The 27012-nt window shown below is 33.7% G+C and overlaps 3 protein-coding genes across 7 annotated transcripts; 2 read left to right on the top strand and 1 right to left on the bottom strand.

Annotated features, from left to right (window-relative positions):
* Positions 1 to 7292: 7292 nt before the first annotated feature.
* LOC136068514 (uncharacterized) lies at positions 7293 to 7874 on the bottom strand. The gene is made up of 2 exons (XM_065775776.1): positions 7485 to 7874; positions 7293 to 7409 (listed from the first exon to the last, which is right to left on the bottom strand). Exons 1-2 carry the CDS (start codon positions 7872 to 7874, stop codon positions 7293 to 7295), a joined length of 507 nt encoding a protein of 168 aa, XP_065631848.1.
* Positions 7875 to 13861: 5987 nt separating this feature from the next.
* On the top strand, positions 13862 to 21701 carry LOC112034705 (uncharacterized). Of its 5 annotated transcripts, none has more exons than XM_065775788.1 (7): positions 13862 to 14018; positions 14123 to 14168; positions 15182 to 15210; positions 15469 to 15565; positions 15665 to 15789; positions 15958 to 16073; positions 21304 to 21701. In XM_065775788.1, the coding sequence occupies exons 2-7, from the start codon at positions 14136 to 14138 to the stop codon at positions 21390 to 21392; spliced, it is 489 nt and encodes a 162-aa protein (XP_065631860.1). In that variant the 5' UTR covers positions 13862 to 14018; positions 14123 to 14135; the 3' UTR covers positions 21393 to 21701. The 5 variants fall into 5 exon arrangements, 4 of the variants coding, with proteins under 4 accessions (XP_065631860.1, XP_065631861.1, XP_065631862.1 ...); XM_065775789.1 differs by having other exon boundaries at positions 15182 to 15229; positions 15494 to 15565; XM_065775790.1 differs by lacking the exon at positions 21304 to 21701 and adding an exon at positions 17185 to 17235.
* A 1748-nt stretch (positions 21702 to 23449) lies between these two features.
* Positions 23450 to 23947, top strand: LOC112034709 (agamous-like MADS-box protein AGL61). Its single transcript, XM_024067523.1, has one exon. The coding sequence runs from the start codon at positions 23450 to 23452 to the stop codon at positions 23945 to 23947; it is 498 nt and encodes a 165-aa protein (XP_023923291.1).
* Positions 23948 to 27012: the final 3065 nt, after the last annotated feature.

Below are 27012 nucleotides of genomic sequence, written 5' to 3'. Positions count from 1 at the left end.
ATTAATACCACCTTCTCCACCCTCACCACCACCCACGACTGACTGGGGAAAACTTCCAGCCTGAGTTTCAGAAACTACTACCTGTGTGTGAGAATTGTCACTCGAAAACTCCACAATATTCTTCATGCTACCAGCCTTAACCTTTTTGTTGATGAGGGGCTGTTGAACATGCTTCAACCTTGCCTGCACTAGAGCTTTGACAGTTTCCACATAGGACCTGGTAGGATGAGATTTTGGGATCTGCTTAGACCTATACGGTACAAACTTCAATCCACCCAACGCATATTGAGAAGGTTCCAATATTCTTCTTAATTCAATCCCAAAAGTTCTCTATTCTTGTTGTAATTTTCCAGCAGAAATAATGATAGTTCGCCACAGCCCACCTACCTTAAGCTCTGTCACTGCTAAGTACTACCCAAAGAAGTTGGACCCCCGTTGCAAAGTGTAAGCAATATCACCTTCCCTTGACGTGAAAAATTGCTTAGGACTAGCCCCAATCACGGTGTGTTCCAGACTCCGCATTATCCAAAGAGCTACACTCTTGCCCATAAACACCGATTGCATGTAGTATTTTCCCCATTCAAAAATCTTAAGGGAGAAAAAATTCCCTCCTTCCTCAACCACCAACTGAAACAACTTAGATTCAATAAAGAAACTTCGAAATCTCCCCATACTAATCCTAGGAATGCAAACTAAAATAGGATTTCTGGCTAATTCGAGGTAGCCGGGCCTCCTCTCATCCTAGGCAGTGCATTATCTTCACCAAAAATTAATATCATGGATCATTCAACCAAGTCAATTTTGGTATTAAAGAAAATATTAGCAAAATGGGAGCCCTCACTTGGTGGGTGCTGGCATCTTGCATCTGCAAAATAACCATAATAATATTGTTGCAAGTACCTTATTTTAAACTACAAAAACTTGAATTTAAATAATTGATCGATGACATGACTATTGATCTCTGATCATCTTGAAATTTTTTAATCATGTTGAAAACATATAGAATTTGTAATCCAACAATTGGTTTTTTAAAATATGAATTCAATAATAAGTAATTGGGTGGTGCAATATTGTTTAAAGTTATATCAAGTGTAACTTGAACTCACCCCTATATACATACATACATACATACATACATATATAATAATAATAATACTTGAAATATGTGATGAAATCATGAAAGTGTTTGTCTCTCTATATATTAACTAGTACTCAAAAAAATAATAAATAAATAAAAACTAGCACTTTCCATTAAAAAAAAAAAAACTAGTGCTCAAAGTAAAAATATTTTTTTAGAAGAACTAAAAGTGGAGATTGATCAAGAAAGCTACTTACAGCTTGGAGGCTAAAAAAAGCATCTTGATATTTAGATCCAAATTGTCTTATTTTCTTTAGATTTGAATATTGTGGAACTTAAAAATATAGAGCCCTAATTTGGAATTTGGATGAATGGTGAGTCCAAGCTTAACGGCTTAGAACATAGTAGACCTACTACCAAGAAAATCGTGCCTCAATGACCACCCCTAGCCATGGAGGTCGACTAAGTAAGCCTCTTTTACCGTATGGTTGTAATCGCATTTTTTTATTTATTATTTCATTCACCATCAATCTTATTTAATGCTACTTGACATGTGCTTAGTTCTCTAACCCATAATGTAGAAAGACCATTAGAGGATATTGTCCTTCACTCACTCCTATTTGGACTCTCTAAGAGGCATAGGGCGACTAACTTGAGCCCCATATTCTAGGATAGTAAATTTCCAATTTTACCCCAACAGAGGTTTTACAAATATCCAAACAAAATTTAGGTAAATATATGAAATCATAAACTTATAGTCAAAGTTTCAATAATTTGTTAAATTTAAGAGTTTTTAAAATGATATTAGTCCTAACCAATAATAATAAGAAGGCCATATGACCACGTGACTTGATATATTAATAAGACCATTGATCACATGACTTGATATATCAAAAAGGCAACCTGATTTGATATATCAATGTGATGTTGGGTGGAGATACTAAATGACAAAATTTGAAAAGTTAAATCGATTTCCTCTAATGTATTTACATCATTCACACTAAACAACAAGGGATTTACTAACATGTACCCTTATGACATATATTAGTAAGCCATTTTGGGAAACTTTTTATGGAAAAACGAAAAAATAATTAACCATTTTAACAGTTTTTTCAATTCCCCATAAAAACTTTCTCAAAATAGATGGTTAATGTGTGCCCTAAGGACACACATTAACTGGACCCAATCGAGAACTTCCTTAATGGCAAAATATGCTTATTCCTTTCGTCTGGCTTGTTATACCAAACCCTAAAAATGAATAGCTAATTTTTTATTTTATCAAAAGTATGTTGACTAGGCCAACAAAAGGAATGTATGTAGTAGCCAGTAACATATATAGTTGCCTTTCACTTGTTGAACATTCATATATACTTTATAATAAATTTCCCAAGAGATATAGCATTGACTTGACTTATCTTGGCTAAGTGAAAATTTTCTTTATGCATGCAACTTTATGATTGAAAATCTGTTCGTCTTCGACTTCAAAAGGCAGTTTAACTTTAACCTTAAATATTGGGCAAACATAATTTCTTTCTTAAGAAAGAAAATTTTACCACATAGTTATAGCAGAAATTGTTCAATCTCTTACTCTTAGTCATGTTATCTAGGAAAGTTTTCATAATTTTAAGTTAATGGTTACCTACATATATAGCAAGAAGATAAAGATATGCCACAATGCCCCAGAATTCAACAGATATTGTGCTAGACGTTGGACTTCAATTTGAAAATTTAGTCAGCATACTGTCCATATGAGTTGGGGAAGCTTAGGGAAAAAAAAAAAAAAAAAGTAATTTAGTCAGCATACTGTCCATATGAGTTGGGGAAGCTTAGGGAAAAAAAAAAAAAAAAAAGGGACTAGTCAGTCAAATAGATAGAAATTTTTGGTTTGGCCCAGTCTTCCAAGTGGTTCGATCAACACTACTAGTATGTATATATATCTATCTATATATATTAAAGATATTTGTTATGGTTAGAATCCATTAATATGACCATGTACATGCACACAACCAAAACTACCCATCCCTAACCTAAATGGGATCCTCACCCTTACTATACATATACACAAGAATTAAATTTAGAATTACTGTATTTGGTGACAAAATCTGATAGTTTAGCATGTCAACAACAGAGACAATTGCATATGATATATACAATTATACGCACTATATTTTTAAAGATATTTTCCTATAGAATTTGATTTTAGGGATTAGGGCTGACCCTCATGGTTCACTATTGCTTGAGAAAGAACAAAAATGCAGAGTTTAATGACTAGGTAGCTAAGATAGCAAATAGTTATGGTTATGGTAGGTACTAGATTTAAATCTTACTATAAAAAATAAGTAAATAAACAAGAGGGTACATATGTAGGGGTGTGTTTGTGTTTGTGTGCATGTGTGTATGTGCGCGTATGCGTGTGCGTGTGCGTGTGAAGATCAACATCATCATCATGAAAAACAACAAAATTCAAATTCAAATGCTATAGTGATGGCGACAAATGGTTCTAACAATATAAGAGCAACAAAAGTGGCACCTAAAGCAGACAAGTGATTAAGCCTACCAAAAAAAAAAAAAAAAAAATCACCCACTTGGACAGAATTTTGGCATCTGTGAGATCTCTAAACAAGAGAGAATTGATTGAGTACAATCCCCCCAAAGAAGAATCCAAGTATCTACAAATGATTGGCACTAAAAATTGTCAATAGAGAAATGAAATTATGAACTGATAAGAACTATGCACCTGTCTACTTCTTCTACCATAATCGATTAAAACCTGAAGTTTTTTCAATTAGCACAGCTTTGTGGTAGGAAGTATGCATGCACATGTAGACAAGCTAATGGTTTTGTATTTTATATTAATGGATTCAAATATCAGTGAAATATTGACTGAATAAGTAAAATAATTAGAATACAATCACAGAATTATAAGATTTTCAACACAATAATAAGCACAAAAATAGCTACTATTGTAAATTAAAGGGTAAAATATCATTTTCGTCCCTAAACTATCATAAAAGTTCGTTTTTCGTCCCTAAACTTTCAAAAGTTCTATTTTCGTCCCTAAACTTTTTCAAATGTATTGATTTTCGTCCCTCTCACATTAGCACACTATCAAAGCCACGTCAGCACTCCGTCAGACAGAGGAACGAAAATCAATACATTTGGAAAAGTTTAGGGACGAAAATAGAACTTTTGAAAGTTTAGGGACGAAAAACGAACTTTTGAAAGTTTAGGGACGAAAAACGAACTTTTGTGATAGTTTAGGGACGAAAATGATATTTTACCCTAAATTAAATCATGTTAGATATCATGCTGATCATTTCAAATAAAATCATGAACAAACAGAAATAAAATTCAATCATAAAGATTTTTTTTGGTATGAGCAACATGCAAAAAAAGAAAGTGTTATTAATGAACAAAAAACACTCATCACTATTAGCAAGATTTTGTGAAAATCGGTAGATTCAAGTTTAGAGATATGAGGTGGATTGACAAATACATCCCTCCTCCTCCTTTAAAAGGGAACAAAATAGAGTACAAAATAAAGATTTTATAGGAGATGACAAAACCCTACCTAAGAGATCAGGATTGACAGACTAATGATCTTTCAACAACTGTTCATATCAATGAACATCAATATATGATCAAACTGACTGGAATATCAGTTAATAAAAATTGTTTGGCTTGAAGTTTATGATCCCTAAAAAATTAAATATCCCCAATTTTATTTTGCAACTCACAAAGAACAGAGTCCGTACATTCTTCTTTCACATTTCAGAGCTATATGATAAACTTGTAAAAATGTAAAATGTGATTAATTCATGTATTCATTATATATTCATGTATTGATTAAGTTAATTCAAAATTAAAATATAACAGTCTCCACTTGAAAAACTAAATTTAAACCCCTACGTGATTAACACTGCTGAATTATCACATATAAGGGAAAAACACATTGGTTAAACCAACCCACACATTATATTCTACCACAGTTATGATAAACCAAATCAGTTAAAGCATTAAAGAATAACGAAGTAGAAAACCAAATGAGAAAAAGCTGAATTCCAAATTCCACACCTTGACAAAAAAAGGAATATTAATCTCCCAAACAGAACCCACATAAACCCCCATTAGGACAAATTTTTTGACATCTGTAAACAAGCCAAACAAACTGATTGGGTATAAACAATCCCACAAAGCCAAAGAAGAAACCAAGTATCTAAGCTTAACATGAAGAGCTAAAAAAGCTCCATCACAACAGAAAACACAATCAATAATATTATATAATATATTAAAAAAAAAAATCAAATATTGGGGAACCTTGGACTTGGATTGAATTGCTCCTCCCACATACAGTACCAAATTGGCATCTGAAACCACCATTGCCCGTTGCTATTACCAAATTGGCATACTCCATTATCACCACCAAACAATAATTTTGAAACCCATCATCCCCCATTCCCGCCAATACCAACCCTACATTCTGTTTTCGCAACTCTCTCTCAATCTCGCTCTCTGCTCTTGGTGTTTTGTAAATTTGTAATTGAAGTAAAAATAAATAAAATTAACATTTGTATTAAAAAAATAAGTGGCACGTATGAGTAATAAATGTAAAAGTGAGGGTAAAATGGGGACAAAGAAAAAAAATGTTGTGTTTCGAAGTACCGATTTCAGGGATTGGGTTTTTTGAATTATGAATAAAACCTTCATTCTCAGACTTAGAGAAAGACTTTTCTTGAATTGCTTTCCATTCTCCTTTACAACAAGAAACCACCTCTCTCATAAAAGATAAAAATAAAAAATAAAAAAGGGTTCTCACGTATGAAAAATAAGTATATTCAAATAAAAAGTATAAGGGTTGTCACGTATGTGAATGATAAATAAAAAATCCCTCTGTTTTTTTCACTCCGACTCAGAATCGGATATACTTGCATTCAATACTAACAAATGAGATACATTCAAACGTAACAAATTAAAATGGTAAAATTATCATCTTTCATTACTTCATGAACTAAGTACAAAGAATTCAAAAATCATATACAAAAAGAATCATCATCAAACATGTAGATCATCATTGACGGTGATGGAACTTGGATTTCTTTGAAAGATTAATCTCTGGCTCAGGCTTAGCGATGTCTCTCAAATCCACCAATTGAATCTTTCTTTTGGCCTTTTGAACTTGTTGGTATCCAAGTTGTAGCTTTCTTTTTGACGCTTCAAGTTTCAACTCCAATGATTTCCTCTTCTCCTCTTCCTCCTTTTCCGCTTTCCTTTTCCGCCATGCAGCCAAATTAATCTTGACCACAATCCTCTCTTTCTTTTCACCATTCTCCGCAATATTACTGGCACCAGAAGACAACGTTGAGATCGCTTCGTTCTCGTTGCTGGCACTTTTACTGGCAGTAGAAGACAACGCTGAGATCGCTTCCTTCTCGTTGCCGGCACTATTACTGGCAGCAGAAGACAACGTTGAGATCGCTTCCTTCTTGTTGCCATCATCTTGCTCCTTTGAAGTAAACCCAGAAGCAGAAGCAGAAGCAGAAGAGAGAGTCCTCTTCAAACCCATTCGAGGGTTAGCATCTAACCCCATAGCCACACGAGTTCTTGCATCTAAACCCAAAAGCATAGCCATAGCCATGACTACTGAAATCTTCAAGAGAAAGTATTTTTGCGTTTAGTTTTTTCTTGCCTAAGTGGGATATATATATATATACATCACTCTCCGACTCCCACACGGAGACGGAGAGACTCTCACTCTCTGTTTTGTGATCACCGACTCAGAGGAATACTTTCATCCTACGCAACCCCAACTAGCCGTTACTATTTCAATCTCTTTATTTAGTCTCCAACTCTCCAACTACAAGAACTGAATTTAATTTCATTCAAGCATAGAAAAGGATTTCTTCTATACCCAGTAAAACTCTAGTAAAATTAAACTCCTTCAATAATTTACACGGCCAAAGGCATCTATGACATTGTCACGTATATTAATGCCAAACTGCCACCCTATCCTCCACCATAAAAAGATTAAATTGAGCAATTGATTTCATAATAGGAATGAAAAGGCCTTGAAATATTGTGCATTACAAGAATTAATAAAAGTTTTACACTTTTTGAATAACATGATAGTAATGTACGGTGTACCTGCTGCAAGGGCAATACATATTTGAATGAATTAAACAAAAAGAAAAACAGAGAGAAATTTCCAATTGAATAATCATCTTGAAACATCCCCATCTCTCAAATTGTTGGAGAGCTTCACATGGGCCGTGGGATCTTTCTTCTTCTTTTTCTTGAAATGTCTAGGGGCAGCTTTCAACGCTTTAGTCCAAGCCTGTAATGAAAAGTTTAAAATAAATTGCACTCAATAGAGACAAAGTTTTCCTACAATTTTTTTTCTCTCAGATGCCTTGGTTTTGTTCTTGTGCATGTGCTTCATCTTCAAAACATTGAGATTAAGATTGATGTTGAGCTTCTTCTTGATGTTGTAAGTGACTTTCTTCAACTTGGTTTTGTTGCTCAACAACATAGCACCACCACCAAATGAGATCTTTCTATTTGTGGGTGTCATGAAATCCAAATCTTCAAAATCAGAATCCAAGTCCATGGCACTGTAAGCCCGAGGGACCAAAGGGGACCATATTGAGCTCTGCGTGTAGTCGAAGTTGAAAGCCGATGACTTGTCAGGGAATTTGCAGAGAACCTCTTTTGACATCAATGGTTCTAAGCAGTACACCACTTTTGTAGTGCCCATAACAAGCCTCTCTGTCTCTTCTTCTTCTACTTTGGACATAGCCATAACTAAGAGAGATCTTCTTCTGAATCTTCTTTATAAGATACTACATAAACTGTTGTGATCTTTTTTGCCTTTTTCTTTTTTTTTGCTTTCAGTTTCCTTGGTGGGATTTGTACCGTTTGGGACTTGTGTTTAAAGCAAACGTGGGGAAGAAAGAACAAAGGAAGTTTTGGAAAGTTACCGTAACATTTTCAATTTTAAATGTGATGTGCCTGCTTTGTCCCTTGTTTCTTAACCTTTTTCTCGATTTTGCCCTACATTTTTGCTTTTTTCTCATTTAGGTCCATGGAGTGAGTGAAAATGATATAGGTGTCATGTCACTTGCGCCATACCCACAATAGTTTAGAACAGTGAATAATCTAACAAAAAGTGACCATAAATAAAATAAAAAATAAAGCATTTACAATGATTTGCTGCTTGTGAATTTATATTAAATAATAATAGTTAAAAAGATAAAATTTAGTTACGAAATTGATTGTAATTTAAGGCTAAAATTTTATTAATATTTTTTTATTGAAGGTGAATTTTGACAAATTCACAATTGGATCACATATTCTTCATATATTCTTCATTCTTGCAAAATTTCTAGAAAATTAAAAATCAATAGTTATGTCATCAATAAATTGTTTAAATTGTAAGTTTTTGTAGTTTAAAACTATCCATAAAATATGAGCTTATAGATTATATAATAAATAATATCCAATTTACACAAAATTTAACATGTGTATTAAGAGCGTAAAGAATATGCAACTCAACGATTAAATTTTTAAAATATGTAATAATGTTTTATTTTATTGAGTAAGGTTATAGCCTTAAGCAGTTACACTACAACTAATTTTGTAATTAAATTTTGTCCTACTTGAAATAAGTGATGAAATCATGAAAGTGTTTCTCTTTATATATTAAATAGTACTCCAAAAAAAAAAAAAAAAAAAAACCTAGCACTTTCTATAATAAAAAAAAAAATACTAGTACTCAAAGTAAAGATTTTTTTAGAAGAACTAAAAGTGGAGATTGATCAAGAAAGCTACTTATAGCTTGAAGGCTAGATCAAGTATCTAGATATTCATATCCAAATTGTCTTATTTCTTTAGATTTGAATATTGTGGGACTTAACAATCTAGAGCCCTAATTTGGAATTTGGATGAATGGTGAGTCCATGCTTAATGGCTTAGAACATAGTAGACCTACTACCAAGAAGATCGTGTCTCAATTACCACCCATAGCCATGGAGGTCGACCAAGTAAGCCTCTTTTACCGTATGGTTATAGTAATCGCAATTTGTATTTATCATTTCATTCACCATCAATCTTATTCAATGCTACTTGACATGTGATTAGTTCTCCAACCCACAATGCAGAAAGGCCAATAGAGGATGTTGTCCTCCACTAACTCCTATTTGGACTCTCACTACAACAAAATCGAGCTATTGCGGCGGGCCTATTGCGGCGGGTGCAAAAACTGCCGCTATATGTCGCCTATTGCGGCGCATTTTTGGCCCGCCGCTATACATGAGATCTATTGCGGCGTTTTATATGCCCGCCGCAATAGTTCTAGTATTTTGCGGCGTACTACAGCGGCGGGCCATGACGCGCCGCAATAGACCTGTTTTAGCGGCATTAAACTTAGATATAGCGGCGGGTCAATGACCCGCCGCAATATGTACTCCTTTTTGCGGCGGGTAGGACCGCCGCAATAGACCTTTAAATTTCCCACTATTTTTTTTGCCTTCTCACTTAATGATCAAATAGTAAATTACATCCGATTGGCATGAAAATTGGCATGCAGTTAAGAACATATAAAAATGTGATCCAAGTTGGATTTTCAAAATATAATTCACAATAAGTTATTGGTTGGTGTAACATTTTTTAGAGTTACATCAAGTGTAAATTGAACCAACCTATATTTCTTAATTCATGTAATTTTGACAAATCTACCGTTAGATTAATTATCTTCATATATTTTTCATGCTTGCAAAATTTCAAGGTGATCAAAGATTAATAGCCATGTCATCAATCAATTGTTTAAATTCAAGTTTTTGTAGTTTAAAATAACGCATAAAGATGAGTTTAAAGATCAAATTGTAAATTACATCGATTGGCATGAAAATTTGCATGCAGTTAAGAACATATAAAAATGTATCTAACGGTTGGATTTTCAAAATAGAATTCATAATAAGTTATTGGTTGGTGTAACATTTTTTAGAGTTACATCAGTGTAAATGAACCAGCACTATATTTCTTAATTTGATGTGAATTTTGAAAATTCACCGTTAGATTACATTATCTCATATATTTTTCATGTTCAAAATTTCAAGGTGATCAAAGATTAATAGTCATGTCATCAATAATTGTTTAAATTCAAGTTTTTGTAGTTTAAAATAACGCATAAAGATGAGTTTAAAGATCAAATGGTAAATTACATCCGATTGGCATGAAAATTGGCATGCACGTTAAGAACATATATAAAATGTGATCTAACGGTTGGATTCAAAATAGAATTCAACAATAGTTATTGGTTGTGTAACATTTTTTAGAGTTACATCAAGTGTAAATTGAACCCAACGCTATATTTCTTAATTCGATGTGAATTTTGACAAATTACCGTTAGATTACATTATCTCATATATTTTTCATGCTTACAAAATTTCAAGGTGATCAAAGATTAATAGTCATGTCATCAATCAATTTTTAAATTCAAATTTTTGTAGTTTAAAATAACGCATAAAGATGAGTTTAAAGATCAAATGGTAAATTACATCCGATTGGCATGAAAATTGGCATGCACGTTAAGAACATATATAAAATGTGATCTACGGTTGGATTTCCAAAATATGAATTCAACAATAAGTTATTGGTTAGTGTAACATTTTTTAGAGTTACATCAAGTGTAAATTGAACTCAACCCTATATTTCTTAATTCGATGTGAATTTTGACAAATCTACCGTTAGATTACATTATTCTCATATATTTTTCATCTTGAAAATTTCAAGGTATCAAAGATTAATAGCCATGTCATCTAATCAATTGTTTAAATTCAAGTTTTTGTAGTTTAAAATAACGCACAAAGATGAGTTTAAAGATCAAATGGTAAATTCATCCGATTGGCATGAAAATTGGCATGCACGTTAAGAACATATATAAAATGTGATCTAACGGTTGGATTTTCAAAATATGAATTCAACAATAAGTTATTGGTTGGTGTAACATTTTTTAGAGTTACATCAAGTGTAAATTGATCCCAACCCTATATTTCTTAATTCGATGTGAATTTTGCAAATCTACCGTTAGATTACATTATCCTCATATATTTTTCATGCTTGCAAAATTTCAAGGTGATCAAAGATTAATAGCCATGTCATCTATCAATTGTTTAAATTCAAGTTTTTGTAGTTTAAAATAACGCACAAAGATGAGTTTAAAGATCAAATGGTAAATTGCATCCGATTGGCATGAAAATTGGCATGCACGTTAAGAACATATATAAAATGTGATCTAACGGTTGGATTTCAAAATATGAATTCAACAATAAGTTATTGGTTGTGTAACATTTTTAGAGTTACATCAGTGTAAATTGAACCCAACGCTATATTTCTTAATTCGATGTGAATTTTGCAAATCTACCGTTAGATTACATTATCCTCATATATTTTTCATGCTTGCAAAATTTCAAGGTGATCAAAGATTAATAGCCATGTCATCATCAATTGTTTAAATTCAAGTTTTTGTAGTTTAAAATAACGCAAAAGATGAGTTTAAAGATCAAATGGTAAATTACATCCGATTGGCATGAAAATTGGCATGCACGTTAAGAAATATATAAAATGTGTCTCAACGTTGGATTTCCAAAATATGAATTCAACAATAATTATTGGTTAGTGTAACATTTTTTAGAGTTACATCACGTGTAAATTGAACCTAACGCTATATTTCTTAATTCGATGTGAATTTTGACAAATCTACCGTTAGATTACATTATCCTATATATTTTTCATGTTGCAAAATTTCAAGGTGATCAAAGATTAATAGCCATGTCATCTATCAATTGTTTAAATTCAATTTTTGTAGTTTAAAATAACGCACAAAGATGAGTTTAAAGATCAAATGGTAAATTCATCCGATTGGCATAAAATTGGCATGCACTTAAGAACAATATAAAATGTGATCTAACGGTTGGATTTTCAAAATATGAATTCAACAATAAGTTATTGGTTGGTGTAACATTTTTTAGAGTTACATAAAGTGTAAATTGATTCCAAGCCTATATTTCTTAATTCGATGTGAATTTTGACAAATATACCGTTAGATTACATTATCCTTATATATTTTTCATGCCTGAAAATTTCAAGTGATCAAAGATTAATAGCCATGTCATCAATCAATTATTTAAATTCAAGTTTTTGTAGTTTAAAATAACGCATAAAGATGAGTTTAAGAGCAAATGGTAAATTACATCCGATTGGCATGAAAATTGGCATGCACGTTAAGAACATATATAAAATGTGATTAACGGTTGGATTTCCAAAATATGTATTCAGAATAAGTTATTGGTTAGTGTAACATTTTTTAGAGTTACATCGCGTGTAAATTGAACCAACGCTATATTTCTTAATTCGATGTGAATTTTGACAAATCTACCATTAGATTAAATTATTCTCATATATTTTTATGCTTGCAAAATTTCAAGGTGATCAAAGATTAATAGCCATGTCATCTATCAATTGTTTAAATTCAAGTTTTTGTAGTTTAAAATAACGCACAAAGATGAGTTTAAGATCAAATGGTAAATTACATCCGATTGGCATAAAATTGGCATGCACGTTAAGAACATATATAAAATGTGATCTAACGGTTGGATTTTCAAAATACGAATTCAACAATAAGTTATTGGTTGTGTAACATTTTTTAGAGTTACATCAAGTGTAAATTGATTCCAAGCCTATATTTCTTAATTCGATGTGAATTTTGACAAATATACCGTTAGATTACATTATCCTCATATATTTTTCATGCTTGCAAAATTTAAAGGTGATCAAAGATTAATAGCCATGTCATCAATCAATTATTTAAATTCAAGTTTTTGTAGTTTAAAATAACACATAAAGATGAGTTTAAAGATGAAATGGTAAATTACATCCGATTAGCATGAAAATTGGCATGCACGTTAAGAACATATATAAAATGTGATCTAAGGTTGGATTTTGAAAATATGAATTCAAAATAAGTTATTGGTTGGTGTAACATTTTTTAGAGTTACATCAAGTGTAAATTGATTCCAACCCTATATTTCTTAATTCGTTGTGAATTTTGACAAATCTACCGTTAGATTAAATTATCCTTATATATGTTTCATGCTTGAAAATTTCAATGTAATTAAAGATTAATAGCCATGTCATCAATCATTGTTTAAATTCAAGTTTTTTCAGTTTAAAATAATGCACAAAGATGAGTTTGAAGAAAATGGTAAATTACATCCGATTAGCATGAAAATTGGCATGCATGTTAAGAACATATAGAACATGTAATCCTACGGTTGGATTTTCAAAATATGAATTAAATAATAAGTATTAACCGCGCCTTTCTCTAAATTCAATCGTTTAATTGTGACCATAATTTACAAGAATGAACATTTCATTACAGTCTTTAAATCCAACTGTTAAAATAGAAAATAGAATGAACATGTAGGCTATGTTTATTAAATAGAAAATACTATTATTTATAAAATATAAATAATATATTTATGTATAGAATGTTTATCCAGGTTCGAACCATATTAAGAGCTATTTTATTACTATCTCTATATTAAATATTAAATATTAATCTGTACAAATTATATCAAGAAATTACATGTTATCCTAGCGGCAAGGACGTGTGCATTCCCATCAGGCAGCCAATGTTCGACCCATTGTAAGAGCTTTTTTTTTTTTTCCTTCTTATTTCCAAAACTACGTCGTTTTGGGTTTGCTTTATAACCCTACTAACCCTATTTTTCAGCCTTTGTCTATCACTTCAACAGCAGCCGTTCTCCCCTTTCCCTCTCCAGTCACTCTCTCTCCAAATTGTTCTTCAATTCGTATTTGATTTTCATTTCGAATCGCAAAAGTTTCTTTTGGATTTTTTATTTATTTAAATCTAATGGAAAAAAAGGTTTGTATTAATTTTATTTTGAATCACAGAAGTTTCTTTCGGATTTTTTTTTTTTGTTTGTTTGTTTGTTTTTGTTTTTGAATCTGTTGGATTTTTGGGTGCAGTGAGACTTCGTGGATGTACATGTTCCATATAGAGCTGGTCATAAAGGTATTACATTTACTTTATAAAACAACTTCTTTCTTCCATTTGTTTGATCTTTATGTTTTTTTACTCTTTTGAGTCTCTCAGTTTGTTGGGATCCGATTCAAATCTCTGAAATTCTATAATTTTGGTTTTTTTACAGTGAAACCCATCTGGGATTTTTCTCAGTGGCGTTTTGGATTTCTATTCTTGGTGGGTTTTTTTTTTTTTTTAATTGCAATGAATTAGATCTAGTTTGAGCAATCAGACAAAAAGACGGTGGGAATTCGTAGAGCTAGTGTCATACTCCTTTTCATAGTTTTTAACTTTTCCTTTTTTATTAAAAAATAAGAATTGAGTTTTGATTTTGCTGTTGAAAGTTTACAGAAGCTTTCTAAAAGTTTTTAACTTTTCCTTGTCTTTTAGTATATTGAAAACGGGCTCTAGATTCCACACAGTTAGCCAAAAGTTACTTATTTATTTTATGTTTAGTAAATTTTTTGAAAAGGAACAAAGTTAGCCAATAGTTTTTTTTTTCTCTGTGGCATGGAATCATTTAATTGTTCTATTACTGTTAACACTTAATTTATTGGAAACGTGTTTGTTTTTGTGGAGAATTTTTTTGTTATAGTTCATTGGATGCAGTACACTTAATTTCATTTTAACTTCTCCCCCACCAAAAATAAAAAGATTTGAAACTAATTACATAACAAAAGTGATTGAATATTTCATTGTTTCAAATGTGGTCACTATTTTGCCAGGATGGTTTCAGTAGATATAAGGTTTTGACTAAATAGATAATTAATAGATTAATTGCTAGTAAGATTCAAAGGATTTTGATTTTGATTTTGGGTCTTAAACAATTGATTTAAACATTTTGAGAAATATACCCATTTCGAGAATTTGCTTAAATTGCAAATGTGTATGAAAATTATGTTGTTTGCTTCCTACACGTTCAGAAATTAAAGATTTCCTTTTTATTTTATATTATTTTTACCTAAATTCTGTAATTCTTATTTTGCTTTATTAATTTTTTGCAGATGGAAGCTCTGTATTCGAAGCTCTATGATAAGTACACTAAACTCAAGGTTAATGTGGCAATGTGTATTTTGTTTTTAATTTTATTTTATATTTCAATGATGCTATGTTTGGTCACTCAGAAAGTTTTGCGATGACGGCAAAGAATTAAATTTTCAATTTTTTTTTCTCTCTTTATTTTTTCAAATTCTGTAGAAATTTTATTTTATTTTATTTTTCTGCTTTCAGATCTGTGCTTTTGTTTTCTATGCCTCTAATTGTTTCCTTTTGTTTTTGTTTCATGAACAAAAATAATAATAATTGTTATTAAAAAGTTGAGCCGAGGAAGCAGGTCTCATACTCTTTGCAACTGTTCAATAAAGACCGATAACTATGTGGCTTTCAAGGTACTACACTAATACTACATAATTCACTTTCAAATTTCCAATTTTTTGAACACCTTTTGTGGTTTTTGAAGTGGGTTTTTTTTGTTATTTGTGTTCTAGGTTTTATTAATATTTATTTGTGCGAAAATTTGGATATGGGTTTGTTTGATATATAGGGCAAGACTACAATCCAAAGAAGTACTGTGTGAGACCCAATACTGGAATTGTGATGCCCAGGTCTTCCTGTGTGAGACCCTCTCTCTCTAATAAATACTTGAATTTTGTGCTTAATACATGTTATTTTTTAATTAGTTGATGCTTAGTCACAGTTTCTCTTTTATTAATTTTCAGCTTTAGAACTATTGTTGTCACCAATATTATGTTTCTATCTTTGAATTTCATATATGATGCAGTTACAATGCAAGCTCAAAAGGAGGTACCGCCGGATATGCAATGCAAGGACAAGTTCTTGCTCTAAAGCGTGGTGGCGAGTCCTGGAGCTGCTGCAAAAGATATAACCGCAGAAATGGTACTAATATAAAAAATGATACAATCTCTTATGTGGGTTTTTTCTTTGTTGGTTGCTGTAGTAGTTTAAAGTGGGAAAATATATAGATTAAGGAAATGGTATTTGTTGTTGTTGCCTTTTAGTTTAATAAGGAGTCAGGGCATCATGTCGAGGACAGCAAAAGATGTGTCTACTTTATGGGATGCCAACTTGGAAGTTTGTACTTTCTGCTTGATCTAAAAGGCTAAAAGTTAGTACAATTGTGATATTTCTAGAATATATTGCTTTCTCATATTCTGGCATTATGAGAAAGTTAGTAGATCCTAGATAAGTCGTCTTGCGTTATATGTACTGTGGCACTAATACTGTAATAACATGTATTTTTAGATTAGTTCACATGATTCATTTTTATGCAAGGGACCCATTTTCGATATTGCATTGATCGGTTCATAAGATCTATGAGAATGATTTATGATTTATCAAAAAAAAAAAAAAAAAAAATCTATGAGAATGATTTATGTTTTTTTTTTTATTCCATTTCATTTATATTTTTAAAGAGAAATAGATATGGTATTGTATGATTATTGAAATTACTGGGGTATTTAGAGGATTTCTTTCATGCTTATCAGGCATCATATAGATTACTATAATGATGTCTGTTTCACTTAGAAGACACAACTGATGACATGCTTTTCTACTATGGCTTTGTGATTGAAGAATACTATAATGAGTTGTATAGTGAACTTTTGGGCTGTCTTTTCTCTTTCTATTCTTTCCTCCATAATTGATGACAAAAGTGAGTCAATGGAGTTGGAAAAAAAAGTTATTGGAATATAATGCTAGGCTTTGCCTCCATCAAAGCAATATTCGTTTTGGTCATTCCTTCCATTGTATATTTTTATTTCATCCCTATCACTTTGGAACTTTGATTGTAGTATTAGCTTAATTTGAGCGGTTGTTTTATTCAAAATACCACATCTTTTTTTGTTAATCTTATGATGGTGGTTATAGACAATGTTATATATTTGATAATATATTTCTATGTTAATATTATGTTAGTTTGGAGATATTTGTAGTGTTGTTAATTAATTACATTTGTGGTATTGTGTAAGTAGAGCTAAAATTATTACAGGTTTGAACAACATATTTGGGGGAAAACAGTGGTTTTAAAGCCCAGTGGAAAAAAAAAAAAAGGAACCTATAGCGGCGGTCAAAAAGCGTCGCAATAGGTGCACATTTTATCATTTAAATAAAACCCTATAGCGGCGGGTAGACATGCCACTAAAGGTGCGTACATATAGCGGCGTTTATACCCGCCGCTAAAAGTCATTTTACATAAATTTGAGCGTTGTATGGCGGCGGTTTTTTGCCCGCCACAATAAACCAAAACCGCTGCTAAAAGGTGTATCTATAGCGGCAGTTTTGTTTACCGCCGCAATAGATCTATAGCGGCACTGCAACAGTGGCGGGAAGAACCGCCGCAATAGCACCCGCCGCTAAAGGTCAAATATACCTTTAGTGGCGGTTTTTGGGGCTTCAGCGGCGTTTTTTGGCGCGCCGCAATAGGTCATTTTTTTTGTAGTGTCACCAGCCTCCTTGATAATCTCAACATTCTTAATTCAGAAATTGGTCAATTTGCTTCCTCCATTTCTTTAGTAAGTGACGCATGTTGTTGGTTTCTCGCATTTGTTGTGAGAAATGTTGGTGCAGCACTGAAATACACCCCAACCAAACCTTTACCAACACTAGTATTGGTGCCCCTTTAATACTGCATCATGCTCTTCCTACTACGACCACTAGTGATATGGATTGTCAGTTACACCCTGTAAAAGAACCCATTAAGGAAAGTCGTTTTATAGCCATCCTTTGTATAGTTATGGGGAATGGAATTTGTTAGAGATATATATTAGTCATATTAGCCCAATGTAATAGGCCCAAGCCCAATCCTGCTTGTACTAATAGTCTAGGGTTTAGTCGCCTATATATACTCATGTTAGGGTTCATTGTAACACAGGATTTGTACTACACTATAATACAATAAAGATGTAGCCCTTAAGAGATTCCTCCGTGGATGTAGGCCGACAAGGCTGAACCACATAACCCTCGTGTTCACGGTGTTCCTATGTTATGTTTTTCCTTCCACATTCACTCCAGTATACACAACACAGTATCACACATCGCGTTGTTAATAATAATAATGTTATTTAACATTGTATCAGAGCCAAACTTCGTTCTTGGCATCAAACAAATATCTCTACACAGTAAAGAAGATTCTCACGTGCATACTACCATCTGAAGTCACACATGTTTGTTTGCTGGATCTAGATTCCACAGCATCTCGCAGCCACCATGGCTCTGTGCTGTGTCAAAATCTAACAACCAAGCAAGCCGTGGCTTAACTTATCAAATCTGCGCAAATCCATGCTTCGCCTGATGAAACCAACACCACAGAAGAGCTCCACGACCTCCCGCGACCAAAACCCAGGAACCCGATTGCCAACGACATCTGCACGTGCCACCACACGCCGACAACGGCTCCTGGAACTCTCACACGCGCCGCCGAATTTTCTCGACTCTCAGCTAGGATATCAGTCACACGCGCCGCTAAGACGGCCTTGTCGTCCTCCGACATACTTGGCCTGAGAATCTGGTCCTCATTCGTGGTCACACGCGCCTACACGCGCCAACTGGGTATCTATCTGGCCACCACGTGCCGATACGTGCCGTCATGCACCGAAGAACTCATGCTGATGTCATTAGGTGATGCCGTCTTTCCACGTCAGCATGCCACGCACGCCCTAAGCCACATCAGCCCTAGGCACGTCATCAGCCACGTTGCTAGCCACGTCAGCAGTGTCGCCTCGTCAGCACCACGTCACCTAGCTGACCGTTGACCCAAACCACCCGAATCTGACCTGTGAGCACTGACCGTTGACTTTAACTAGAAATCATTGACTTTGACTTTTGCGTTGACTTTTGACCAAATGTTAAAATTTTCAAAATGACCTATCTTGCTCAGTTTTTCGCGTAGATTCCGATTTTGGACTCCATTTCTTCATTTGAATCTCCAAAATTGGTCAATTGGCACATTCTTCATTGTGGTTTCTTCAAAGACATTCTTCAAGGCATCTCCAAGTGATCTTCTCGTGCTTATCCAACCTCAAGCATTCATCAAACTTCCACCTTGAGTTTAAGGGAGGGTGTTAGAGATATATATTAGTCATATTAGCCCAATGTAATAAGCCCAAGCCCATTCCTACTTGTACTAGTAGTCTAGGGTTTAGTCGCCTATATATACTCATGTTAGGGTTCATTGTAACATAGGATTTGTACTACACTATAATACAATAAAGATGTAGCCCTTAAGGGATTCCTCAGTGAATGTAGGCCGACAAGACTAAACCACGTAACCCTCATGTTCACAATATTCCTATTATATGTGAAAGTTCAAAATGGGTATGAAACACCCTTGAACGTTTAGACCCCAAATTACAAAATTACCAATTCAAGCTTTATATCAAACAGTTAATGTGCGGAATATGATAACAAGCTTATATCAGAATTGATAAACAATCTAAGCCAAATATAAACACATCCACAGCAGTAAATATAAGGCAAAGATAAAGGAAAGACAGATGCAAACACACGGACAACACACGATGTGTTATCGAAGAGGAAACCGAAGTCCTCGGTGTAAAACCTCTCCGCCGCCCTCCAAGCGGTCAATAATCCACTAGAAAATGTAGTTGGGATACATGAACAGCAATAGACCCTCCAAGCCTAATCTACCCAGGTACCTAAGCCCTCCAAGCCTCCTGCTCCAACAAGGTTGCGCCGAACCTTTTTCTTTTCTAACTTACCGGATTTCGCTATAGCCCATAGCATCAACCAATCACCATTGGTTTCTTCCCAAACTGCTTCCCTAAGCACCAAATGAACCTTCTCATAGACGTGGGTGTGGTGAGATAAGGATTTGGTAAATAACCTCTCAAGGGTATGACAATGGAGAGGAAGAGAGTAAAGGAATTTGTAGAGACTCTAAGGTAAAGATTGGGGATGAGGCAATCTTGTTTTTCTCTAGGGTTTTCTCTCACAAAATTCTCTCTTGAAGCTCTACCAATATGATGGGTATAAGGGTGTATATATAGTAGGGTGAGAAGGGAATGCAAAACGTCAGTTTTTGCCAAACAGGGCAAATTGGCGACTTCGTCTCGCGGCTTGTCCAAGTCGCGAGTTCAAGTCGCGACGTAACGGCCTGGCCAGCCTGGGACTTTTGTCCTGTAGCATGACAGCTGGCGTGACCCTTCAGCTTCCCAGTGTGCCTCTCACGTGCCAGCTTTTGGCGGCTTGCCAGTCGCGATCCACCCGCGAGCCCTAGCCGCGAACCTCTATTTTTCTTGCACACTCTTGAGCTTTTCTTCACATCTTCTCACACACTACCCTTACAATTTTTTCACCTAAATACAGGATTACTAAGTGCTAAATTACAAGCAAATTGGTCACGGAATAAAGCCAATTAGATGGTTGATTAAATTCAACCTTACAATATGATTTCCCTTCCGCATTCACTCCAGCATACACAACATAGTATCACACATTGCGTTTGCTAATAATGTTATTTAATAGACTTCTTGCAGAGTATGTTGGCGAACATGCTCGGTTTGGTGCTTTTGTGTTAGGCTTGTCTTTGCCAAATGGGCCAACATTAGGCGCAATCTTAATAAAAAAAGCTTGATATTCTTTGTACTGTGTTGCTACTTCGACTCTACTGCACTGCCAAAGGGTTCAGGACACTTTTCTCTTCCATGGCAAAAATGTCTACAGCAAAAATGGAGATCGTCATTTTTGCTGGTTACGTTGGCGAGTTCATTGGCACCATTTTGCCATCGATCTACTATAAGATGCCCTTCGGGGAATCTTTAACACTCACTCTCATCATGTGTTGCAAAGGCGTTATTGAACTCTCTATATATATGGTGCGTGGGAGACCTCCCAGGTAACACAAGAAACAATTATAAGTGTGAAGAATCTGTAGGATCAATATTAATTTTATTTAAATGCTTGCTTCATTTTTTACTTTTCACATTCAATACTTTCCAAAAACTATACTTTAGTACTTTTCGTAAAGCTCTGTTTGCTTAGTTAAAAAAACTATGATTATCTTAGGAAAAAATAAAGACTGAAGTTTTGCTTGCTTTGTAAGAAAATGTTAATGGCGCATTAACCTTTTGCTTTGTTTGTTCATTGACAGATCATAACAAGGCAAACATATACGCTTTTAATAATCATCATGATAATCATAACAGGGTTGGCCTTAATTTTTATACGTCACCTTTATGACACTTCCACAAGGAGGACAATCTCAAACTCCGACCAAAACTTTGGTCTCAGAATACTGGTCTGCATCCATTCAGAAGAGAATGTATCTTCATTAACTAACCTTCTTGTATTGTCCAATCCCACAAAAGAAAGCCCTATTTTTGTCTCTGTCGTTCAGCTCATGGAGATCACAGGACAGGCAGCATCTATCCTTGTAAAACATGATAGGCAAAACAACTCATTAATTTCTAATCTATATTGTTCTGGACACATTGGCAATGCCTTCGATCATTATGAGAGTTACAGCGAAGGGAGTGTTATGATACAAAACTTCAAAGCAATTGCACAATGTGCAAGCATGCATGATGATATATGCACTCTTGCAGTGGATCAGAAAACAAGCATCATTATTGTTCCCTTCACAAAACATGGGCAATTGATGGAACAACCAAAGCAAACGTTCCTTTTAGGACCATAAACAAAAATGTTCTTTAGAAGGCCCCTTGCTCCATTGGAGCTCTTGTTGACCGAAGCCAAATTGGTGGCAACCCAAGCGTTCTGAATGACAATTCATCATATCGGATTGCCATGCTTTTCCTAGGTGGCCGTGCAGATGATCGAGAGGCTCTAGTGTATAGCATCCGGATGGCCGGGCATCCGAATGTCAGCCTCACAGTGGTTCAGTTTATAGTGTGGGGTTACAACTTACAAGACAAACAGTTATCAAGGAAATCTTGACAAGGAAGTGTTGAATGAATTTTGGGCTAGTATAGCGGGCAAACGGAAAATATACTATAAAAAGGAGACTGTGAGACAAGGGGTAGATACAAGACATGTTATACATAAGATGGCAGACAATTTTGATCTAGTTATTGTGGGTAAATACCATGAACCAGACTCTCCTGTTACATTAGGACTTAGAGAAGGGAGCGAAAGCCCCAGTTTTGGTGGTGCAGCAGCGGCCTAGAAGGTGAACTCTGAATCTCAGCCAAGATAGGATTAAGGCATATCATATATGATGATCATGTCGAGAACTAGTGCTAGGCTTCAGAATATACCTTATGTAATAGTTTCTCCAGTAAATCCAAACTTAAAAGACAAAGAACTGACCAATGGTCTTCATCTTTTAGATCCTAAGATTATGTTTGATAACTGTTTTTGTTTTTGTTTTCTATTTTTTAAAACNATTTTTTTTTCTATTTTTAGTTTGTTTTGATTATTCAAAAAAATCCAAAAACATTGAAAATTTGCAAAAAGACAAAAATATTTTATTTTGTCTTGTTTTATTTTTTCTTAAGGTGTATCACATGAATTTTAATATCTATCTCTTCACTTAGAACATGCTCAATATTGTAGAGAAACTTAAAAGTATGTGTAGTATAACTTAGTGCATGACTATTTTGAGATAAATGCAAATTGTGGTGTCAAATTGTCAATTGTATAAAAGTCATATATGCACTTTATTTTCTGCTTTAGCACATGCACACTTGTTGCTTGTTATTAAACTCTCTTTTAGGTAAATTTTATGAAATAAATATTTATTGAGAACCTTGAGTTTTTAAGTCAAGTATTGATATGTGTCTTGAAAAATTCTGTAGTTTTCGCACTAGTTAAAAAAAAATAGTGAAAAGGGCTAATTTAGGTAGTTTTTTAGGAAAAAAAAATAGTAAATTGTATAGATTTTTCTATTATATACTCATTAATGTCAATGCTCTAATGTTTAACAAACTTGTAAATTTAAATAATTAAATACTCACTAATGTGAGTTATTTTTAGGCAAAAATATGTAAATAGTTATTTTCTATTATACACCTGTTGATTTGAGTGCTTTATAGTACTTGTAAAAAAAATTATTTTAAAATAAAATCTTTAACTTGCAAGGCACGTCGTGTACACGCTGCAAACAATTGAAGAAACTGGAAACTGAAGCCTAAGGTGAAACATAATAAGTCCTTTACCAATATATAAAAGTCGGTAAAACCTACGTAGTTTCCTCTCTTACAATATCACAAAGGGCATTCCTTTTTTCTTTAGGTTTCCTTGTACGTGGGGTTTCTCTGTTTCTCTCTCGAAAAAGTATGGCTGAAAACAATGAAAGCAAGCGGCCATCTGGGCGGAAGAAGATCGAGATGAAGAGAATAGAGAAGCATTCGAGGCGAATAGTGACGTTCTCGAAGCGGCGCAAGGGTCTTTTCAAGAAAGCCGCCGAGCTTTCCGCCATGTGCGGTGCCCATGTCGCTGTCTTCGTTTTCTCTCCCAAAGACAGACTCTACACCTTCACTCACCCAACTGCTGACTCTGTTATCGACCGCTTCTTAAGCCAACACAACAACAACAACCCAGAGGGATCATCATCATCAGCTTGTGATCAGATTCTTCAGTCTGAGTGGGAAAAGTCCATAGACAACATGGAGTTGAAGGAGCTTGAGGGTTACATGGCGGCCATGTTAGAGTTCAAGAAAGAGGCATACATGGAGCAGGTTGACGAGACCTATATCCGGACAATGGTTACTAGAGAGTTTTTCCCTTTGCGTCCGATCGAGAAGCCTGATGTTAATAATGATTGTGAAAGATGATAAACTTGGAGTTTTGGTTCTACTTTGATTTTCTGCTCCTGCTTTTGGCTTTCTTTCATGGGTGAAGATAGAAGGAGGGGTTTCCTTAATTTTCTTTGCTCTTTCTTTCTTTTTTTTTCTTTGTCCTCTCGAATTGGCGAGGCAATAATGCAGTTGGGTTTGAGTTTTCTTTAACATTCTTTGTTTTAATTTTATTTTTTATTTTTGAACTATCGTCTTTCATGGATGCTAAACAAGCATAGACAGCAGTAGTTGCTTAAATAATATGTGGTTCTTAAGTAGCTCCTGTTTTGGCTTTCTTTCATGGGTGAAGTATATATAGAAATAGGGTTTTGCATAATTTTTCCCTTTTTTTTTTTTTCTTTTTTCTCTCGGATTAGTGATACAATGCTTAGTAGGGTTTGAGTTTATGTTTATTTTTTTTATTTTATATTCTTGGTGTTCTTTAATATTCTTTTTTTCCCGGCACTTCAAATCGCTGGTTTTTGAATGTCGGGATAGGGTCACTTTTCAAAAGATTAAAAGGGTTGACGGATAATTTTTCTTGAATTAGTGATGCAATGCTTAGCAGGGTTGATGGATATTCTTTGTTTTCTTTAATTTTTAGGCAATGGCCCTGAAATAGAATATATTATATTTCTTTGTCTAGTATTGCAAAAAATGTTTCAAAGAAAAAAGTATTGCAAAGAATAATAATAAAAATGAAAAAGGCCTCTAACCTAGCGATATACCTCTTCGATCTATTGGTCAATAGAATGTTTTGTTATTAATTAAGGCCCAAAAATTTAATGAATAAAAATTATTTTAAAAATATATTATGCTCTTTTTGAATGGTGTGTATTTTATTAATATGTTTTACTATATGTATGCGGTAGTTTAAGAGTGTAAAATTTTTTCAATCTTCCAAAAATCTTATTTTTCCTTTCCCTCTAACAAAATTAAAATTAAAATTATTAGTATTCTAACTCTAAACTCAACATCTTCTGTGTAAATTAAACCTCTGCATAGGGAATCAAGTTGAAACTTGGACCTAAACCAGTTAGAGACTCTCAACCTATCCATGTTGAGTTGTACTCCTTAGCTTGAACAACAATTCCATGTTAGGACATTGAGTCCACGATATATTAGACTTATAAATTTATAAAAGTATTTGTATCATAAATCAAACATGTCTTAGTTCTAAAGCATTTATATTTGTATGCAAGATTGCAAGTACATGAATATGAAAAGATTTATAAATTGTAATTCTTATTTCGAATAGGATAAAAATTCATGCACTCTATTTTCTTGGTGATTAATTCTTGGCGCATGGCTTTGAGCATCCATCAACACAATCAGCTACTTTCTTTCCATCTGTCCCCCCCCCCCCCNCACACAAGATCAAAAAAATTAAAGAGAAGTTAATATGTTTACCAGGGTTTCCTATGGTGCTAATATTACTGCATGAATAGGTTGCACAGCCAAGCTCACAAAAGTTTGGGAGTTTATGCCAGTGGAGGGAGGTGTTATGCAATCTTTAATGCATTTAAAACCACATTGGAGGGTATTTCTTGTTTGGATGAAACAAAGAATAAAGCAACCTGAGTAGCAATCCTGGAAAGAAGCAGTGATTGCCCTACAAAGCATCCCCAAGAGCAAACAAAGCATCACAAGTGACCCAACTCTTCTTTTCTCATCTTTCTTCTTCACTTTTGTGAGAATGACAAACATACTAAGTAGAGTGGAGTGCCTCCTTCATCCAGCAAGGACTTAATATAGATTTCTGATAAGGTTTTACATGAATAAACGTTACAAATGGAAAATGAGTAATTAAATTTACAAAGTAAATGCAAGAATCTACATAGATTTAAATTTGGATATGATGCATCTCACTTTAAAAGGATGTCCATTATGATGGACATCTCCCATAATCTTTGCAAATTTGGGCATTAATTAATTAGCATTTCTTTTCTCTACAAAGATTTTCTATGCCACAAATAAAATTTTACAACATTTTCATAAAAAAGTGAGCTAACAACTTTTTCCAAAATTCTCAAAAAAAAAAAAAAATGTGAGCTAACAACTTATCATATGTCAAAATAAAATAAGGTCACATCCGGATCCACCACAACTCAAAATGACCTAGCCAATCAAAGTGACGAGTGACCTAGTGCTTATAGTTTAGATCTATCCGAGTGTCAAATAGATATCCTAAGTGTATAATCCAATTAATCCAATTGAACCAGGTGGCTTCTTTGTTACCTATTCAAATTACATATTTAACGTGGGTTACAACTAGTTCAATTGGTAAAATATTTTGCCATCAAAATAGAAGATTGGGAGTTTTGAACATGTCTATCCCAAGAATCAATTGATATCTTGGTATAGTGATAATGAGAAATCATTATGGAGTAGACATCATAGGTTAATATTCAATTGTACCCAAAAAAAAAAATGAAGGTAATTACACTCTTCTTCCTTAAAATTTAGGAGAATAACAATCCACCCTAAACCTAAAGGAAAAAAAATACTTCTCTACCTTGAGAGTTGAGATTTGAAGAAAACCACATCTCTCCTTCCCCCTTCGTCAATATTAGTAATAGAATATTTCTAATTTTTAAAAGATTAATTCTCTTTAGCAAATTAAAGTTTAATCATAATCAGTAAAATAAAAAGAAAAAATCAACTTTTATACTTAAGCTGTTAAGCATTCTCAATTCAATTTGGTATGTAAACAAGTCGACATTGATTTATTTATTTTTGAAAATTTTTTACTTAAATTAAAATCTGAGCTACATATTCAACTGAGGGAAAAAAAAATTTGCCTCGTTTTATAGCCCATTGTGTCTTTTGTGCGTAGGATGTAGAAAACACAGCTTGATAATTAAGGTTTTGTTGTTGTCATGTTTTATAGAGAGAGAAACGCTGTAGCCACACTTTATTTTTTTCTTGATAATAGTAAAATCCTTGCAACTCCGTGAACGTAAACAAATTGCCGAACCAAATATATATTGTCTTGTGCGTGTGATTGTTTTCTTTTTTAGGTGTGTTTTTCTCTATTTTTTTTTTGTTTTTTTTTGTTTTTT

The sequence above is a fragment of the Quercus suber genome, unplaced genomic scaffold (genome assembly GCF_002906115.3).
Source record: "Quercus suber isolate HL8 unplaced genomic scaffold, Cork oak 2.0 scaffold_119, whole genome shotgun sequence".
In the NCBI taxonomy this organism is placed as follows: Eukaryota; Viridiplantae; Streptophyta; class Magnoliopsida; order Fagales; family Fagaceae; genus Quercus; species Quercus suber.
This window is presented reverse-complemented; position numbering and strand designations above follow the sequence as displayed.

Excerpts from the sequence above, each read along its gene's own strand:
- LOC136068514 (XM_065775776.1), bottom strand. The coding sequence starts at position 7,874 with ATGGCTATGTCCAAAGTAGAAGAAGAAGAGACAGAGAGGCTTGTTATG. Across the intron at positions 7,410-7,484 it reads TGCACAAGAACAAAACCAAG|GCTTGGACTAAAGCGTTGAA; the intron begins GCATCTGAGAGA and ends TTTTCATTACAG.
- LOC112034705 (XM_065775788.1), top strand. The coding sequence starts at position 14,136 with ATGTACATGTTCCATATAGAGCTGGTCATAAAG. Across the intron at positions 14,169-15,181 it reads ATATAGAGCTGGTCATAAAG|ATGGAAGCTCTGTATTCGAA; the intron begins GTATTACATTTA and ends AATTTTTTGCAG. Across the intron at positions 15,566-15,664 it reads ATAACTATGTGGCTTTCAAG|GTTTTATTAATATTTATTTG; the intron begins GTACTACACTAA and ends TTTGTGTTCTAG.
- LOC112034709 (XM_024067523.1), top strand. The coding sequence starts at position 23,450 with ATGGCTGAAAACAATGAAAGCAAGCGGCCATCTGGGCGGAAGAAGATC.